This window comes from Mirounga angustirostris, unplaced genomic scaffold (assembly GCF_029215605.1).
Source record: "Mirounga angustirostris isolate CCGP_5_RB_7025 unplaced genomic scaffold, mMirAng1.0.hap1 SCAF_8, whole genome shotgun sequence".
In the NCBI taxonomy this organism is placed as follows: Eukaryota; Metazoa; Chordata; class Mammalia; order Carnivora; family Phocidae; genus Mirounga; species Mirounga angustirostris.
Window position 1 is genome coordinate 60,767,050 of NW_026991716.1, and position 21,487 is coordinate 60,788,536.

A 21,487-nucleotide genomic window follows, 5' to 3' on the forward strand; every position below is an offset into this window, starting at 1 on the left:
CACCGCTATTCAAATATTACATATTTTAAGGTAAAGATTCTGATCTCATTATTTTATTTATATATTTCCCTGTATATTCTAGACTTTTGTTACTTAACTTACTCTGCTTTCATAAGTATACTGAAGGTTTTTATTTTGTGTTGCATAGAGCCATTGCAATTACATTTTTAAGAAGTTATGAAAAGCTGTAGAAATAAAAAATAAAATCATATTGTTTCTTGGTTTTCAGAAGTATGAACAAGAAGCCAAATTCTCACTACTTCTCAGATGAGAACTAGCTCAGAAAAATTTAAATTAGGCCAATTTTCACTAAAACTGTTAATGGAGAAACTGATCTTATTATCAGGAAAGAAAAAAGAAAGGTTAAAGATTTACTTATGATCATTATTTTAGAATATAGTTTTATATTCTCATATAAAGCAAGTATAAAATTAAAGAATTCATAGTATGAAATTGTGATCATTTCCTACATGCTTTAGTGTCCTTTTAGCAATAAAAACATACTTCTTGTTTAAACTATTGTATTGCCAGCCTATCAATTTACATTTGAGCATTCTAAATTGTAAATTAACTGTACAGAATGCTGCTTATGAAAGTCCTATATAAAAAAGGGCCTAGTTTTTGGTTGGGTGGGAAAAGACCTGATTCAAACCATAATGGAGTTAATTAAATAATATTTTTACTGAGATATCTTTTATCCTTAACACCTAGTATTATATTGGCATTTTCTGAGCTATGTTATAAATATCTGTTGAATGAATGAATGAGATGAACAAATGGATGGGTTTAGAAAATAAATATAGGATATATTTACCCTTTGACCTAGCATCCCCACTTTTGTTAACCTGTATCATGAAAATATGAGTACTAGTATATATAGATATATGTATAAGCATGTTTATTATAGTATTCTTCTTAGTGACAAAATGCTGAAAATAAAGATGAATGCCTATCATTTGACAAAGAGTAGAATATGGAGGAAATTATAAGGCATTCACACCAAGGAATATTATGCAGTCATTAAAAAAACACTTTAGGTTACATACCAGATTTCCATGTAGAATTGCTGAGAGAAAAAAGCAAATTGCAGAAAAGTGTGTAAAACACAATCATGTTTTTGTAAAAAAAAAAAAAAAAAGTGACTCTAAAGCCCATATATAGGAATACTTCATTATATTGTACTTCACAGCTACTGCATTTTTTTACAAATTGAAGGTTTGTAGAACCCAGCATCAAACAAGTCTGTTGGCACCACTTTTCCAACAGCATTTGCTCACTCCATGTCTGTGTGTCATATTTTGGTGATTCTCACAATCTTTCAAATGTTTTCATTATTACTGTATTTGTTATAGTGATCTGTGCTCAGTGATCTTTGATGTTACTCTTGTAATTGTTTTGGGGCACCATGAACCACACCCATATAAGATGGTGAACTGATTAACAAATATGTGTTCTGACTGCTCCACTGACCAGCTTTTCCCTGATCTCTCTCCCTCTTCTCGAGTCTCCCTATATCCTGAGACACAACAATATTGAAATTAGGCCAATTAATAACCCTACAGTGGCCTCTAAGTGTATAAGTGAAAGGAAGAGTTCCACATCTCTCATTTTAAGTCAAAAGCTAGAAAGAATTAAGCTTAGCGAGGATGATGCCTTGAAAGCTATGATAGGCCAAAAGCTAGACCCTCTTTCGCCAACCAGTTAACCAAGGTATAAATGCAAAGGAAAAGTTCTTGAAGAAAATTAAAAGTGCTACTCCAATGAACACATGAATGATGAGAAAGCAAAACAGCCTTATTGCTATTATATAGGAAGTTTTAGTAGCAATTTCACTCATATGTGGAATTTAAGAAACAAAACAGATGAGCATAGGGGAAAAGAGAGAGGCAAACCAAGAAACAGACTCGTAACTGTAGAGAACAAACTGATAGTTACCATAGGGGAGGTGGGTGGGAGGATGGGTGAAATAGGTGATGGGGATTAAAGAGGGCACTTGTGATGAGCACGGGGTGTTGTATGGAAGCGTTGAATCACTATATTGTACACCTGAAACTAATAACACACTATATGGTAACTAACTGGAATTTAAATTAAAAACTTAAAAAAAAAAAGATCAAACCAGCCACAATATTCTCTTAAGACAAAACCTAATCCTGAGCAAGGCTCTAACTCTCTTCAGTTTTATGAAGGCCAAGAGAAGTGAGGACACTGAAGAAGAAAAGTTGGAAGCTAGTAAAGATTGGTTCATGAGGCTTAAGTAAAGAAGCTGTATCTATAATATCAAAGTGCAAGGTGAAGCAGCAAGTGCTGATGAGAAGCTGCAGCAAGTTATCCAGAAGATCTAGCTCAGATAAGTAATGCAGGTGGCTACATTAAACAGCAGATTTTCAGTGTAGACAAAACAGCCTTCTATTGGAAAAAGATGCCTTCTAGGACTTTCATAGCTAGAGAGGAGAAGTCAATGCCTGGCTTCAAAGCTTCAAAGAACAGGCTAACTCTCCTATTAGGCGCCAATGTAGCTAGTGACTTTAAATTGAAGCCAGTGTTCATTTACCATTTCCTAAATCCTAGGGCACCTAGGAATTATGCTAAATCTACCCTGCCTGTGCTCCATAAATGGAACAACAAAGCCTGGATGACAGCACATCTGTTCACAGCATGGTTTACTGAGTATTTTAAGCCCACTGATGAGACCTACTGCTCAGAAAAAAAGATTCCCTTCAAAATATGACTGCTCATTGACAATGCACCTGGTCCCCCAAGAGCTCTGATGGAAATGTTCAATGAGGTTAATGTTTTCATGCCTGCTAACACAACATCCATTCTGCAGCCCGTGGATCAAGGAGTCATTTGAATTTCAAGTCTTATTATTTAAGAAATACCTTTTGTAAGGCTGGAGCTGCCATAGGTAATGATTCCTCTGATGATTCAGACAAAGTAAATTGAAAACCTTCTGGAAAGGATTCACCATTTTGATGCCATGAAGAGCATGTGTGATTCATGGGAAGAGGTCAGAATATCAACATTAAAAGGAATTTGGAAGAAGTTGATTCTAACCCTCAGGGATGACTTTGAGGAGTTCAAGACTTCAGTGGAGGAAGTAACTGCAGATGTGGACATAGCAAGAGAACTAGAACTAGAAGTGGAGCCTGAAGATGTGATTGAATTACTGCATTCTCTTGGTAGAACTTCAACAGATGAGCACTTGCGTCTTATGGATGAGGAAAGAGTGGTTTTGTGAGATGGAATCTACTCCTGTTGAAGATACTGTGAAGACTGTTCAAATGACAACAAAGGATATAGACTATTACACAAACTTAGTTGACAAAGAAGTGGCAAGGTTTGAGAGGATTGACCCCAATTTTGAAAGAAGTTCTACTGTGGGTAAATGCTATCAAACAGCATCTGATGTTAAGAGGAATCTTTCATGAAAAAGCTTCATTTTTGTCTTATTTTAAGAAATTGCCATAGGTACCTCCACCTTTAGCAAGCACTACCCTGATCAGTCAGCAGTCATCAACATCAAGGCAAGACCCTCCACCAGTGAAAAGATTACAACTCACTGAAAACTCAAATGATGGTAGTATTTTTTAGCAATAAAGTATTTTAAAATCATGTACATTTTTTAGACACAATACACACTTAACAGGCTACAATATAGTATAAAAATAATTTTTACATGCACTTCTGATGTTTAGGGAAACAGGAGCATTTATTTGACTCACTTTATTGCAATATTAGCTTTATTGTAGTCTGGAACCAAATTTGTAGTATCTTTGACGTGTGCCTGTATGTAAGTGTATATTTGAAAAATATGGACGAATATGTTTTACACTGTAACCTTGGATTAGCAGCAGGAGCCAAATAAAATAAATTATATAAAATAAGAATTACTTTTATACATTTCTATATAATTGTATATGTGTAAATAAACTTTAAAGAGAAAAAATAGAATTTTAAACTCATTTAAAAATCCTAAACGGTTTTGAAATCAATTCAAAGATTAAGTTTTTTGCTTTTTTTTAATTCTTTAAGATGTTTGCATTGAAGTAGCTCTCACTAGCCATATGCAAATGTACCACCTTATGCATTTAGACTCCTATATGTAAAGACTAGAAAAATGTATCAAAACTCAAAACTTTAAAGTTTTTCATTTTTTTTTAAAGATTTTATTTATTTATTTGAGAGAGAATGAGAGACAGAGAGCATGAGAGGGGAGAGGGTCAGAGGGAGAAGCAGATCCCCCGCTGAGCAGGGAGCCCGATGTGGGACTCGATCCAGGGACTCCAGGATCATGACCTGAACCGAAGGCAGTCGCTCAACCAACTGAGCCACCCAGGCGCCCTAAAGTTTTTCATTTTTTAAAAATTTATAGGTAGGATATCTAACTTACTAAGATTAATTTTGCTGATTTTCTCCGATCCAAAGGAAAAACTTATGAGTAATGTGAAAACAGACATTGACATATGGAAGTTATGATTTTAATACAGGTTCTGCTAGTTTCTTTTTTTTTTTTTAATTTTGGAAAACCTACATTAAAAGCCACTGACTGACAGTGAAATAATTTGTGAAATATTAGCTGATTTCCTTAGTCATCAGTGGGTTGACCAAATTTGCAATCTCTCTCTTGGTACCTATCAATATCTAATAACAACTTTATTTATATATTTTGCGACTTTCAAACTATATGTGTGTTTGTACCGTTTTTAATTACTAGTGGAGTATTTGTTGTTCACATCATAGGTCTGTTGTGTTTACCATGTAGATGTAACTTTATTTTGTCAAATTTAAATTTTTTTTTTGTCAAAGTATACATTGAAGTCTACCTTAAGAGATAATAAGCTGATGAATAAATTCAGGGATGTCCCTAGAATCTATTCTTGCCTTTTTGTGAGAATAACCAGTTAACAAGATTGTGGAACAACAAGATTATGGAATTTTGTGTGATTACAGCTATGCTACTATAGTTCTTATAGGAGAACTCATTTTAGTTTGATTTCTAATTAAAAATTAGGTGTATCTAAAGATATTTCAGGCCTTAGTGAAATTCCTTCCCTGTAAAAAGTAACCAATAAACCTTTCTGTTAGTTTCTGTAGTCCCTTATAAATATTATTTTAATTGTAAATTAATCTGTACACTTCTTATAGAGATTATAGCATACATTAAATTAGGATTGTAGGGAAAAAATTTGCCTCAGTTTTAGGCTATCTTATAGAAAAAAATGTATTAAACTAAATTAGAAACTTAATTTTTGTTGAAAAGGATTTGGCATTCATTACCATTAAATAACCTATGCTCCAGGTATGTTTTAAATATGTTTTGGCTATAAAAATTAATTTGACTTGAAATTTTTAGGAACACCTTTAATAAAAAAAAAAAGAAGCATGTATACATCTAAAACAAATGCTAAACTTTATTGAAATTTACAGTGTATGAAATGCAGTAAAACCTAACTATATGTTTTATCTTTTCTGTGATGCAGTTGTGCAAATTACTTTAGGTCCACAGGCAATATTTCCTTGACAGTGTTAGCCTCTTATGAGAACTGGAACACTAATAATCACAACATAGAATTAATAGTTATCATGTTATGTGCATGATTAATGTGTTCATGACAATATATTACATTGAAATTCACTTCATTGAATATAGTCCAGATATTTCTCAACCTTCTGGTTTTTTAAAGGTAATTTACACTTAAAAACCTGGGCTTGAACCGCACAGGTCCACTTATACATGGATTTTTTTCAATAGATACAGAATAGGGCTATAAATGTATATTCTCTTATGATTTTAACACTTTTTTCTCTAGCTTATTTTATAAGAATACAGCATATAATACATGTAATGTACAATCAACTGTTATTGATAAGTCTTCTCATCATTAGTAAGCTATTAGTAGTTAAGTTTTAGGGGAGTCAGAAGTTCTACATGGATTTTTGAGTGCACAGGGCGGGGGTTGATGTCCCGAACCCCCATATTGTTCAGGGGCCAACTGTATTTAGATAATTTCAAAATAGTTTTCAGATCTAACATTGAAATATTTCCTCTAATTACTCTTTACTCCTTTCAGAGGAAATGGATGTAGAAGCTCGACTTACCGAACTATGTGAAGAAGTTAAGGTACTTGGATTTTTTTTAAATTAACATTATCAAGTTATTTGAATGGATTTCTGTTTCCTATTCTAAATATTTTATCTAAGAAAACTTAATAATGATTTATCTTTCCTCAAATGGTTGATCATGGTAGAATCACAACTTAGCTGATAGAAGACTTTTGGCTTCCACATAAAGTTAACTTATCTTTAAAATGTACATTATTCTGCATATAAATGAAATAGCAAAGACGATTAACTGTCAACAGTGTGCATCTTCTTCAATTAGTTTACTCAAAAGAATTTCTATACAAGTTTTTAAAGCATCCTTAAACTTACATATTTTTGTAAAATGATAGTTTAGAAATAGAAATTGTTTTATTTAAGCAGATCAGTTTGTGTCTCAGGCCATTTTTCCACTAGTTTATTCTTGAAATTAAATTGATTTTTCTTATCCCCCCCTTTTTTTTGGCCATGGAACTAAATGTTCTATTTTAAATGTTTTATTTTAAGATGACTATGTATTTCACTCTCAGTTATGGAAGAAATCAGAGACTTGAATCAAACAAAAACATATATTTGGCTTTGGAATGTATTTCTATATGTAAATTTGAATGAGGACTAGACCCCTTTGAAAAAGGTATCTACCTTCTCCTTATAAAATATACATATGCAGGATACAAGTAATTTTGTATACTCTCCTAGAGGCTTTCCCCACAACTCAAATAAGGGAAGTATTTTCTTTAAGAATCATTCATGTTGTTGTAATAGTTGCCCCAAAGAACTTTAAACATTTAGAAGTAATCTTAATGTGTGCAATTAATGTGAAAAGAATTTGCACTATTTCACTGAGATATTTGAATAAATAAACATACTTTTGAAAGGAAAGAGAAATAATTATGGGGAGTTACCGGTTTTTAAGTTAATAATTGATGCATCCATATCAAAATACCATTGAAAATGTTAAAATTTGATTTATTTTAAAGCTTAGTTGAAGAAGGATAATAATGACTTAGAAAAACTCTTTAAAAATATGTATTATTGTAGGGGGACTTATCCACATATGATACATATGTATTATACATATGTGTGTGTATATGTATTCTAAACTGTTAACAAAATACAGAAAAGAGTTGCATGAAGGATGGGATTATAAAGGAAAATTTTTATTCTTTGCTCTATATCCATCTATACTAAATTTTAAAAATACGTGTATTCATGTATTATTAATAAATTTTTTAGGTACACATATTTAAATTTCAGCATATAAATGGACATCATAAAGTTTAACATCAACAACCTGGGGTAAATTTTGGCAGCAGATAGAATAGACAAAAGATACAATTATATTTGAAGAGTTCTTACAAATCAATAGGAAAACCTGGTACTCCCATTTTTCAAGTTTGTATAGGATACCCATTTACAAAATAGGCTAACAAATGAAACAAATTCAGTTTCACTATCAAATAAATAATTTTAAATATTCTCATACCTTTTTTAACCTGTCAGATCAGCTGTGATTTTTTAATAATGTAATGCTTGTTAAGCTGTGGTAAGATACAGATTCTTGTATCTCTCTCATAGATCTCACCTTGGAGATCTTTTTCAGAGATTAATTTGGCAGTATATATATCCAAAGACAGAGTATTACTTCTCAACCAGTGCTAAATAAACAATCAGACTCATACACATTATAATTAATAATGTAAGAATATTAACCTAAGTAAATACCCAATGATAGGAGAGTGGTTAAATGAAGTATGGGACACTTACAATCTAAAAAAGTTATATAACCTTAAAAATGTGCTTTCAGTAAGTGATGATGGAGGGAAATCCTCATTCAACAAAAATGGTATAATAGTTTATATGATTCTAGTGTTTATGTGTATAACTGAAAAATGGAAGACTCTACACGAAAATGAACGTAATTTTTTTCTTTATTTTTCAAGTCTATTTAAGTAAGCAATATTTTGTAATCAAACAAGATCAATGACTTCTATGAAAAAGTGCATGTCCATATAAGACAAGATAATGAATGTTATTTGAGAAAATACTATACAAATGTAAGATCTTACTATTCTTGCATTTATACATATAAAACAGCTTGTCAAACTTAATCCTAATTTCCTTTTTGACATAAAAATATTTTATTATTTATATTTTGAGACATATTGTAAAGATTTATGTAAACTACAGGAGTAATTTATTTATGTTTGAAAGGATGCTTTAGTAATAATGAAAATACTGAAGTCCTCTCAGAACCTTGGTGCCATGATTTCTGAAAAGTAAAATTAATAATTGCAAGGTATCTAGACAGCCTTGCTCTCAGGGGATTAAAAAAAAAGAGTTGTTTATATTATTCAACCGATGGTAAGACCAAGAGAATTATTTCTACTTGTGTGTAGATTATACTAAGAATGACATTGCTTGCCTTACATGACACTGTCTAGTTACTGTCAAATGCTTATTCAAGTCTTCTTTTTCTAAAGTCCGTTAAAACTATTCTTGGAACAAGACTGCATGTTTCCATTTATTTTAGAGAACACTTTAATCTTCTGTATGTTCTTAAGAGAAACATGAAAAATTTGTTAGCTTCATTTCTAATACATTTATAAGCTATTTCCTGGGGCAAAATACATCTGTAGATTTATTATACTTTGATGAATCAATATTTATTATATGTTGATTCTATTAGCTTCCATTCCAGAATTCTGGAATTTTTCAACATTTTCTGAGTTTGTCCAAAAATTGGGGGGACTTTTTCCTTAACTGAAGCCTGTAATTCCTTATTCATTCAGTAAATACTGAGTGACTACTGTGTACTGGTAATCAAAGTCACGAAAGTGAACAAAGCACCATCCCTTCCCTTCTTAATAATTTTGCTGAATTTTTGTTTTATGTCCTCTCTGAGTTAGCATAGATAAATGGAAGCTTGGTTTGCAGGGGGAAGGAGAAAAACCTGCTGAATTGCAGACTTCAAAATGAAGTAAAAATAAACTGAGTAAGGATATATCATATGTGATAAGCAGTGTTTTGAGATTTTTTTTTTTTTTAAGAAAGGGAGGGTAGAGATATAATTAGTACTCTTTAGGATATACCGAACTTGAATACCTTTCTTTTTACATCCAAATATAGTCATCTGGTAGGTGATGAGTCTAGAGCTCTGGAGAGATACGATACAGATAAAAAGATTTAGCAGTCATTAGTATATAGATGGTATGGAGTGGCTTTCAGCCTTAACCTGAATAGACTATTTCTACCTTCTTTAGGATGGAGAAATGAAATCAGCATCTATCTATATATTTAAGGTAGATTTCCTAGTATGACTAGTAATTGAAGACAGATATTTCCAGCAAGATATTATCTGCCTGAACACTGCTGCCTCAGTGAATTAAAGAAAAGCTTGTCCAAAAGAGAAGGAATCATTCTGATTTATGGTCTTTTATTGTTCTTTGTCCAAAAATCCTTATTTTACCTATTCAAGAAATCCAAATGCCTTATAGAAGATTCTGCATTTTATAGTATAATTCATTACTTTTAACTTGTATCATCAGTTTAGGTGAATACTTAAATAAATAGGATAATTTAATACCACTATTAGAACACTCATAATAGTATATTAAAATTGTTTACCCACTTTTCTGAGCTTCTCATATTAATCTTTGAGTTAGATTGGAATGTGGGCCCTAGCATTTAAAATGTGCTCAATAAACAGTGGGTAAATGAATTGTTACAAAAGAGAAAGAAGTGTTTGATGACTCTCTAAGAGGATTACCACAAGTAATATGGCACCTAGGAACATAGGCGTGAAGGAAAAGCAGTTAGTACTTTAGAAGGTACCTCTGTCCCTTCTGAAGAGTTACAGATCTTTTAACTACTTTACTTAGCAGATTGGAGAAAAAAATCTTATTTCAAGATTTCATTATCTTCCAAAAATTTTTATAACTTTTATAACTTTAATTATGATTTGTACATTGTGTTTAAAATTCCCAGAATTTTAGTGTTTGAAGTTGATCATGCTCTGTAGAATCCTGATTTGTAATTTTAAACTATTTGACACTATTTCAGTAACAAGATATCTCAAATATTAAAATATCAATTAAGTTGTTGCTATAGTAACTATCACATAGGAAAAAGCCATTGGTCACTTGGTCTCTACACATACAAGAATGTGCACACACACACACACACACACACACCTTTTTAAAACCAAAAATTTGCTTTTGTATTAATGTTCTCAATAACACATTATATTTAGACATGGTAAGTCTCAGGAAGCAGTGAAGTTCTTTTCTTGTCATTTCAGAAAATAGAAAATCCTGATGAACTGGCAGAACTTATAAATATGAATCTTGCACAACTTTGTTCACTTCTAATGGCTTTATGGGGACAGTTTCTGGAAGTTATAACACTACATGAAGAACTAAGACTTTTATTAGCCCAAGAGCACCATACTTTGAGGGTAAGTTATGTTAGAACATTTTGATGAGTATTATTTATATTTAGAAATTTCTTGTGAATAAAAAGCCTGATATTTATCCATATGTTGATAAATTAGAAAAGAGACATTTACTGTTGTATTATTGTTTGATTTCTTTTTTTTTTTAATATTTTATTTATTTATTTGAGAGAGAGCAGGGCAAGAGAGAGCACAAGCGGGGATGGAGGGGCAGAGGGAGAGGGACAATCAGACTCCCTGCTTAGCAGGGAGCCCGATGGGGGACTCCATCCCAGGACCCTGAAATTATGGCCTGAGCTGAAGGCAACTGCTTAACCAACTGAACCACCCAGGCGCACTGTTGTTTGAGCACATGATCTATCTCAGTTACAACCCCTGCCGGTAAGAAAAATCATCTAAATGTAACTAAAATAGAAAAATAAATGATACAGGCTAGCCCCTGGAACCCAAGAATAGGTATTATAGTCAGATAGCCAGGTCTCATTAGAAATAGAAATCAGGAATAAGAGAGCCATCTTATACTAATCTAGAATCTTTATCTCCAACTTTTCCTCCTTTTGTCTCATTTAGGGACGTGTGTTATAAACTTGGAAGGTCAGGGAGAGTAATCTAGACATACATGTTTGCTATAGGCTTACTATGGACCTTGTGCGGAAATTTCTGTACAATTTTATTGTACAGCTTATCAAGAGGCTTTGATATATTAAACATCTGACTACTTTTCCAGTTATCTCCTTATATGTCCTATACACACACTAATTTTCCTGACCTACTAGCAGGTCCTCAAAAACACTAGGTTTTCTTTTTTCCTTTTTCTTGTTTTTCTTTTCTTAATTATAAAACATATTATGAAAGTCAGAAAAGTGCATAAAACATGCACATTTTAACAAGTAATTAAAAACACATATCCTTTTAACTCTCACCCAGATCAGGAAATAGAAAATTATCAACACCACAGAAGTCCTCTGTGTTTTTTCCAATTTCTGTTCCCACCCTGACATTGAGAAGTAATCACCATCCTGTCTTTTGTGATGAGTTCATCACTTCTCTTTTTACCATCTATTTATGCATACTAAATAACACAAGTTGTTTCAGTCTATTATGTTATTCAGCCTATGTTATTGAATTCTGTATAAATGAGATGATACAGTGTATATTCTTTTTATCTTGCTTCTTTCACTCAAGATTGTGTTTGTGAGATTAATTGATGTTTTTGTCAGTAGCTATAGACTGTTCATTTTCATTGGTGTGATGTATTTCATTTGCATATACCCACAATTTGTGTATCCACTCTACTGTTGATGGACATTTGGATTGCTTCTAACTTACATTTACTACAAACCCAGCTACTATGAACATTCTTGTACATACTTCTGGCACGCCAATTTCTCTGAATTATTTTCTTGTAAGGGAAATTGCTATGCCATAGGATATGCATAACATCAGTTATTTACTAGCAGATGCCCCACTGTTTTCCAAAGTGGTGCCAATTTTCACTCCCACCAACACTTGATGAGAGCTCTTGTTATTCCACATACTCCCAAACTCTTGATTTTGGCAAACTTCTAAAATTTTGCCAGTGTTATACCATTGTGATTTTAATTTGCATGTCTCTGATGACCTGTGCTGTTGAGCACTATTTTATGTGACTATTGGCTGTGTAGATTTCTTATTTGTGAAGTGCCTGTTCAAATTGACCATTTTTCTATAGGACTGCCTTTCTTTTTCTTCTTGATTTGGAATACTTTCTATGTATTCTAAATACTGGCCTTTGTTATATTTTTGTAAATAAATCTTCTCTTGTGTCACAGTTTGAATTTTTTCACTGTCTTTTTGCTGTCTTTTGACAAACTAGAGGTCTTAACTTTAGTGTTAGTGTAGGTGGAACAGAAGAGAAAGGTCAGACATAGACTTACCCGTACTTGGACATAATATATGCAGATCAGCAAGGAAAAGTTCAGACTTTAAATAAATGATGTTGGGACAATTAGGTATTCATGTGGAAAAATATTATATAAAATTCAATTCCAGGTGGCTTGAAAACAAATATGAAAGACAAAATCATAAAATTTATAAAATATAATAGAGAAGTTACAGAGGAATTACTGAAGTAGTACAGAATACTTCTATATACTCTTCACCAGAATCACAAGTTACCATTTGGCATATTTTCTTTATCATTCCTTCTTTGTATGAATAGGTATATATGTACATGGATTTTCTTTCCCCTGAATCATTTGTTAGAGGCATCATGTTCTTGTTTTGTTTTGTTTTTTTTAAGATTTTATTTATTTGAGAGAGAGAGAGGGAACAGAGGGAAAAGGAGAAGCAGACTCCCTGTTGAGCAGAGAGCCTGACATGGGGTTTGATCCCAGGATCTTGAGATCATGACCTGAGCTGAAGGCAGATGCTTAACCTACTGAGCCACCCTGGCACCCCAGCATCATGTTCTTTTATCCATAAATACTTCAGGGTATATTGACTAAGAACAAAGATACTTTCTTACTTAACTATACTAAAGTGATCAACTTTATGAAATTTAATATTGATACAATACTGATATCTAATGTAAAACTCATTTTAAATTTTATCATTTGTCTTAATAATGTCCTTTGTGACTTTTCCTCTTTTCCAGGATCAGATTCAGGAACACACATTGCATTTAGTTGTCGTGACCCTTTAAATTCTTTAGACTCATTCAATCTGGAATAGTTCCTTCTATTTTCTTTGTCTTTCATGAAGAGTATTGGCCAGTAGTTTTGTGGACCGTTGTTCAATTTGGGTTTCTGTTATGTGTATTATGTTCCTTGTGGTTCAATTCAGGTGAGCAATATTACTGGAAATACTACATTTTATTTTATTTCTTTTTCAGTTTTGGTAAATTATGTTTTTAGGGAGTTCTAAATTTATTAATTTATTGGCACCAGATAATTCATAATATCCTTCAATTTTTTTAACATCTGCAGTATCTGTAGTGTTTTCCTGTTTCATTCCTGATATTAGTTATTTGTGTCTTCATTCTTTTTTTTTTTGATTGGTCCCACCAGAAGTTTGTCATTGTATTAGTTTTTTCAAAGAACTAACTTTTGATGTTAATTCTCTCTTGGTGTTTTGCTTTTGACTTTAGTATTTCCTCTTACTTTCTAAAGGTTTATTTTGCTGTCTTTTTAAAACTTCTATAAGTAGATGTTTAGCTTATTAATTGTAGCATTTCCTCTTTTGTGTATACACATTTAAGTTTATAAGCTTCCCCCTAAGTACTGCTTTAGCTACATTCCACAAGTTTTGATATGTTGTTCTTTTTATCCTTTGGTTCTCAATATTTTCTAATTATTGTGAGCAATTTATTCTTTGACTCAGGATTATTTAGTTTTTTTTTTCTCAGTGTATAAAATGGTTTATTAAAATAACAAATGCATCTCTTCCTTCATTTTCTGGATATAAACAGAAACAATATACTAGTCAATGACAGGAGTCCATAGGAACCACTTTATACACACTACCCCCAAATGGGAACTCTCTCAGCATACCAATAATAATTTGGGAAATCTTTGATTTAAAGCAATAAAGGTAAACAAAACTATTATGAAGTATACACTAGATATGTTGTCCTATATTAGCAGTTGTCATTTTTCCCTTGCTCAGAAATACAAGAAATTGAGTGCCTTCCCAAAATCAGTCGTATTCTGAAATAAGGGACCGGAGATGGTTCTTGTTCAAAAGTTATCACCTGTTGTATCAAGTAACTCTGCAATCCTGAATTAGAGGTTGGCACTTAGCCCAGAGGTAGTCATCTACAACATGGACATGAGGAAGACTAGTAATTTTTGTAAGGAGCTGATGCATAAACTCTGCTGATTTGGAGTGGTTTCTATTAGAATGACTGACTAAAGTATTCAAATTATTTCTCTTGAATAATTTAAACATGGAACACAAAAGAAGAGACTCAGTTACTAAACAATGGCAGAAATCAAGAAAGAAAGAAGGTCATAGGCAAAAGCCATGAGACAGTAGAAGCCGTGAATGAGCCAACTATTATAAGGTCGGGATGAAAGTAAAAAGGGTTAAAAGCAAAGCAGAGAGAGTGTCAGAGATAGAAACATGAGAATAGAGAAATAACTAGAAAAGGGAACAACAAACACTTGTTTCTGAAACAACAGTTACTAGAGTGATATTAGGATATTAGTGTAGTTGTTATTTACTAAATGGCAATGAACAGCACTCCAATTTCACAAGAACTGGCTGTTTGTCTACAGAGTCAGTTCCCTGGATGTCATTACTTTACTCTATATCCTTATAAAAATCCTACACAGCCTGAGGTAATCTGACTATATCTTTGTCTCTTGCTAATAACTAAAGAGTCTTTATTTCCAGGGGTATGTTTTTTTGTTTCCAAAGATATTAATTTTCTAATTGTCTTTTTGTGGTTGATTTCTGGTTTATCTTCACTGTGGTTAGGAAACAGTCTGTGATTTCAGTACTTGAATATTATTTGAGACTTTCTTTACCTATATTAGGAATGTATTTTCATCAGGTTGTTGAGTTAAGTGTTCTAAATATGTCTGCTAGGTGAAGTTTATAAATCATTTTGTTCAAATTTTTCATATTTTTAATAAATTTATGGCTGCTAGTGCTATCAACTATCAAGAAAAGTGTGGTAAAATCCTCCCATTATGGCTATAAGTTTGTTCTTATTTGTTGTTACCAGGTAGTAAGTGACAGAGATGGGATTCAAACCCAAGCACTATGGCTCCATAGCCTGCATTCTTTACCACTGGATATGCTGTCTCTCAAAATAGAGAAGAGAATGATAGCAAGGATCCAAAGCAACTTTGTAGCATAATGTTTTATGGGGTTGTCTGAGGTAGAATAAGAGCAAGAAGGTGTAAACTTCAATAGAGAGAAGCTGATGAATGCAACGTTAAAAGGGGCAAAGAAGGAAGGCCAAGACAAAAATTGGGTTTATGGAAAATTCAGATGCCAAAGATAAATTGAAATTTTTCCTAGAGCTTCCTTTTTTATGCCCCATTCCAGATAACAAAATAGGGCCTATTTAACTCCTAAAAGAAACAAGGAAGGGTAATTAAGACATGGTGAGAGAATGCCTTATTGTTACTTAACCGTGCCCTGCCCTGCCATATATCACAAACACTGTGGGAATGGTGGTATATTATGTCCTTTGATTCCCATTTATGCAGTTAAACAGAAACTTTGTTCATAAAGTATATCAGTATTCCAAGAATACATTGCTTACGCCTACTGTAACCAAAGTAGTCCAAAGGTCATTTATTATTTGTATGGAGACAGAATTGGCTATAATAAAGTCTATAGGCTAATAATGTATTCAGAAACAGCACAATTGAACTAACTCACAGAAGTGAACATATGATATGGAATCTCTTATTGGGTTGAAAGTAAATAGGCAAAGAGTTGGACTAAAAAGAGGAAATGTAAGTCTCTACTTGTAGAGAACAATGTAATGAATTAGTTTAACATTTGTTCTACCATGTTATTTAATATCAAGATTCAGAAAGGGCAGATTTTCTGGTTCTTAGAAAATTAAGTCATCCAAACTTACAGAATTATGTAGTAACGTGACATACATGTTCACATTAAAGCATAGAGACTATTAATATGTGAATGGTTCCCAGTGCCCCATATTACATAAAAAGATAAAAGACAGTGATGGCAGTATAAAATGTCCCTTGTTTTTGTCCCACCCACAACAAAAGTGAACTGTGAGAGCTATGGGATCCAAAACCATATACCAAGGAACCCTGAAGGCCAGACAGATTTCAGTCTTGACTGGACCCTGTAGTAACCTGTTTACCAGCTCTTGCTCCTCTTGGCTACAGTCTGGGAACCTTTGGGGAGCAGTGACTTAGACAATTATCCAGGGTTGAGAGAGCCTTTGTGCAAGTTCAGATTTCCAGAGAAGTTCCAGCATTCCATTGAAGCAAAAAAAAAAAAAGTACAAATTTGGATGCATTCCAGTTCTAGCAAGAGGAATAGCTTGTCTTTACATACATCACTTCTAACCCAAGAGAACGCAACTTAGATCAACGAGAACCCTTCTTGGCCTGTGATTTTCCCTGCAGAGAAAAGGGAGAACAGATGAGTGAGTACCCAGCTTGTCCAGCTGTGCAGGACATTACCAAAGAGACTCATCTATCTCTCTCCCTCTCTCTCTTACCCCATCTAGAGCACTAAATCAGGAGCTCCATGCTGGGGTGTGGGGTGGAAAGAGACTGGGAAAGTGGCAGATAGGACTCTCAGAAGGCATTAAAGGTACTCATCATACTCACTGCATCACAGACTCCATTAAAATTCTGCCCATGAGCTGCTTGGGCAGCTTCACCTGTAGATCCCTCTAACTGGCCATGGGAACCTCCACCATACCACATGCCTCACCCACAATCTCCCTTCTGCTCTGCAGCTGGCTCCCTGTGTGCACTGCTAAAGAGAGTAGTGAGAGCAAGCTTTAGTACATCTGTAGCTGCAGGCCAGGAAGAGACCACAAAGGAGCTGTAGCACCACATTTAGAAAACAAAGGTAGGGGGTCGGCCCTCAGCCTTGTGTGTTGCAGGAAGGAGAGAAGGAATACAATATTAAGATCTGCCACAAGAGGGAGCAAGAAATACGGAGCAGATGTATCCATAGAAGGTCTGAGAAAGCCTCATAAATTCTGGCAGGACTGAAGAAAGATATTTCTGCCCTGAACACAGTTAGTAAATACTGGAGGAGGTGGCTGCTACTTCATTATGTTAAGGTGGCAATGCAAAACTCCAAAGAACATGAGGGGTGCCTAGATCCCTCAGTCAGTTAAACGTCTGACTCTTGATTTCGGCTCAGGTTGTTAAAACGAGCACCATGTCAGGCTCCACACTGGGCATGGAGCCTGCTTAAGATTCTTTCTCTTCTTCGGCCCCTCCCCCCTCAAAAAAAAAAAAAAGAAAAGAAAATACCTAACTCCAAAGAACATGAAACACCATGACATCACCAAATGATCACAATCCTCCAGTAACTAAACCCAAAAAATCTGTGATTTACCTAATAAAGAATTCAACATAGCTATTCTAAGGAAACTCAGTGAGCTACAAGAAAACACAAAGACAATTCAACAAAATCAGGAAAGCAATACACAAATTGAGAAGATTAACAAAGAGATAGAAATCATAAAGAACCAAAAACAAATTCTGGAGCTGAAGAATTCAGTGAATAAAATGATAAATGCAACAGATAGCACAGTCACAGCAGAATGGACCAAACAGAAAAAAGAAATCTGTGGTAAAAGATAGGAACTTGAAATTCCAGTCAGAGGAGAGCAAAGAGAAAAGAATGAAAAAGAGTGAAGAAAGCCTGCCTGATCTATGAGATACCATCAAAAGAAATAATTTTTAATAATTGGAGTTCCAGAAGCAAAAGGAGAGGGAGAGGGGGCAGAAAGCTTATTTAAAGAAATGATTACTGAGAGTTTCCCAAACATGGGAAGACATTTGGATATCCAAGTACATAAAGCTCATAGGTCACCAAACCAACTAAATCTAAAAAGATCCTCTCCAAGATACATTATAATAAAACTGTTAAAAATCAAAGACAAAAAGATAATCTTGAAAGTTGCAAGAAAAAAATTGTAACCTACAATCAGCAGGGTTGTTAGCCAAAACCTTGTAGAGCAGAAGAGAGTGAGATTATATATTCAGAATGCTTAAAAAAATACCTGCCAATCAAAATACTCTGTCTGGCAAAGTTATCTCTCATAAATGAAGTAGAAATAAGGATATTCCTAGACAAAAGCTGAGGTAATTCATCGCCATTAGACCTGCCTTACAAGAAATGCAGAAAAGAATTTGCAAACTAAAATGATAGGGTACTAATTACAACATAAAAAACATGAAAACATATAACATGCCAGTAAAGGTAAGTGTATAGTCAAATTCACAATACTCTAATATGGTAATGTGGTATGTTAATCACTGAATCCTAATGTAAAGGTTAAAGGACAAGCATATTAAAAATAACTATAGCTACAATAATTTGTTAATGAATACATATTATTAAAAGTGGTAAATTATGACAGAAGCATAAAAGGAGGACAATAAAAGGATAGAGTTTTTGAATGAGATTGAAGTTAAACTCTTATCAGTGTAAAATAAACTGTTACATCTACAAGGTGTTTTATGTAAGCCTTATGATAACCACAAAGCAGAAAGTTACGTAGTTGACAAAAGATAAAGAGAAGAGACTCAAAGCATAGCACTATCGAAAATCATCAGTTCTCAAAGGAAGGCAGCAAGAGAGGAAGAAGAGAACTATAAAACAGCCAGAAAATAACTAAGATGGCATTAGTAAATCCTTACATATCAGTATTCATTCTAAATGTAAATGGATTCAGTTCTCCAATCAAAAGTCAGAGAGTGGCTGAGTGGATAAAAAAAAGAAACAACTATATGCTGCCTACAAGAGGCTCATTTCAGCTTTAAGGACCTACATGGGAACAAAGTGAAGTGATGGAAAAAGATTCAATGTAAGCAGAAACCTCAAAAGAATAAGGATAGCTACACTTTTTTTTTTTTTAAAGGATAGCTATACTTCTATCACACAAAATAGACTTTAAACCAAAATGGTAACAGGAGACAAAGAGGGCCATTACATAATAGTAAAGGGGTCAGCTCATGAAGAAGATCTAACCATTTTAAGTATATATGGACCCAGCATTGGAGCATCTAAATATGCCTAAGTAGATACTAATAGATCTGAAGGGAGAAATAGAAAGCAATACAGTAATAGTAGGGGACTTCAGTACCTCGCTTTCAACGATGGATAGATCATCCAGATAGAAAATCAACAAGGAAACATTGTACTTGAACCGTAATCAGACCAAATAGACGTAAGAAAAATATATAAGATACTTCAACAATAGCAGAATATACTTTTTCTCAGGTGTACACAGAACATTCTTCAGGATAGATTATATGATAGGTCAAAAAGTAAGTCTTAGCAAATTTAAAAAGATTGAAATCATACCAAGTATCTTTTTCAACCACAACAGTATGAAACTAGAAATCAATTAACAGAAGGAAATCTGGGGAAATCACAAATATGTGGAAGTTAAACAACACTCCTGAATAACCAGTGGGTCAAAAATCTGAAATAAATAATTTTTCACATCAGGGAACTAGAAAAAGAACAAACTAAACCCAAAGTTAACAGAAAGAAGGAAATAAATATTGGAACAGAAATAAATGAAATAAGATAAGAAAAACAATAGGGAAAAGTCAACAAAACGAAGAACTGGTTTTTTTTTTGGAAAGGATAAAATCAACAGCTAGAATGAGAAAAAAGAAGATGCAAATAATTAAAACATGAAAAAGAGGAGACAGTACAACTTATAATCACAGAAATGCAAAGGATCATGAGAGACTAATATGAAAAATTATAAATCAATGAATTGGATAACCTAGAAGAAATGTTATCGATAAATTCCTAGAAATGTAAAACTACCAAAATCTGGACAGACCAGTAATGAGTAAAGAGATTGAATCAGTAACCAAAAATTACTCGGCAAAGAGAAGTCTAGGAAAAGGTGGCTTCACTGGTGAATTATACCAAATATGTAAAGAAGTAAAGCTAATCTTCCTCAAATTCTTCCAGAAAATTGAAAAGGAAGGAACACTTCCAAACTCATTTTACAATGCCAGCATTACCCTGATACCAAAGCCGGATAAAGAGAATACAAGAGAAGTAAACTTCAGTTCAATATCCTTGATGAATATAGAAAATTGAACATGCAAAAATTCTTAACAAAATATTAGCAAACTTAATTTAGCAGCAGATTAAAAGGATCATACACCGTGATCACATGGGACTTATCCCTGGGATCAAGGATGGCTCAATACACGCAAATCAATAAATGTGATATACCACATTAATAGAATGAAAGCTTAAAATCAGATGGTCATCACAATAAATGCAGAAAAAGCATTTGACAAAATACAATATCCTTTCATGATAAAAACCCTCAACATTAGGTATAGAAGGAATGTACCTCAATATAATAATATGACAGCCCACAGCTAACATCATACTCAGTAGTGAAAAGTTGAAAGCTTTTCCTTTACTATGATGAACAGGACAAGGGTTCCCATTTTCATCACTCCTATTCAACAAAGTACTGGAAGTCCTAACCAAAGCAGTGAGACAATAAAAAGCAATAAATAGGCATCCAAATCAGAAAGGAAGAAGTAAAATTGTCTCTGTTTGCAGATGATATGATCTTATATATATATATTTGTAAATGTTTACAACTCCATCAAAAAACTGTTGGAATTAATCAACAAGTTCTGTAAAGTTGCGGGATACAAAATCAACATACAAAACTTAGTTGGCATTCTGTACACTAACAATGAAATACCTAAAAAAATAAAGAGAACAATCACATTCATAATAGCATCAAATATAAGAAAATACTTATGAATAAATTTAACCAAGGAGCTGTAAGAGCTATTACTGAAAATGACAAGACTTTGATGAGAAGATGCAAACACATGGAAAGATATTCCATGTTCATTGATCAGAAGAATTAATACTGTTAAATATCCATACTATCTAAAGCCATCTATAGTTTCAGTTCAATCCCTATCGAAATTCCAATAGTATTTTTCACAGAAATAGAAAAAACACAATTTTAAAATTTATATGGAACCACAGAGGATACCAAATAACCAAAGCAATACTGCAGAAAAAGAGCAAAGCTGAAGGCATCACATTTCTTGATTTCAAACTATACAACAAAGCTGTAGTAATGAAAACTATATGGTACTGTCATAAAAATAGACAAATGGAAACAAATCAAGAGTCCAGAAATAAACCCTTGCATATATGGCCAACATTTGACAAGAGAGCCAAGAATACTCAATGGGGAAGGATGGT

At 33.3% G+C, this 21,487-nt stretch overlaps 1 protein-coding gene across 10 annotated transcripts in view; it reads left to right on the plus strand.

Moving 5' to 3' along the window:
* The window catches only part of FAM135A (family with sequence similarity 135 member A), a 130,180-nt gene that overhangs the window by 56,803 nt on the left and 51,890 nt on the right, over window positions 1-21,487 (plus strand). For all 10 annotated transcript variants that reach the window (XR_010413669.1, XM_064597747.1, XM_064597748.1 and 7 more), the window contains 2 exons: window positions 6,075-6,124; window positions 10,403-10,558. Coding sequence is in view for 9 of the 10 variants with exons in the window: in XM_064597747.1 (XP_064453817.1) it covers window positions 6,075-6,124; window positions 10,403-10,558 (206 nt within the window). In the remaining variant the exon portion in view is untranslated. The remainder of the gene's footprint in view (window positions 1-6,074; window positions 6,125-10,402; window positions 10,559-21,487) is intronic.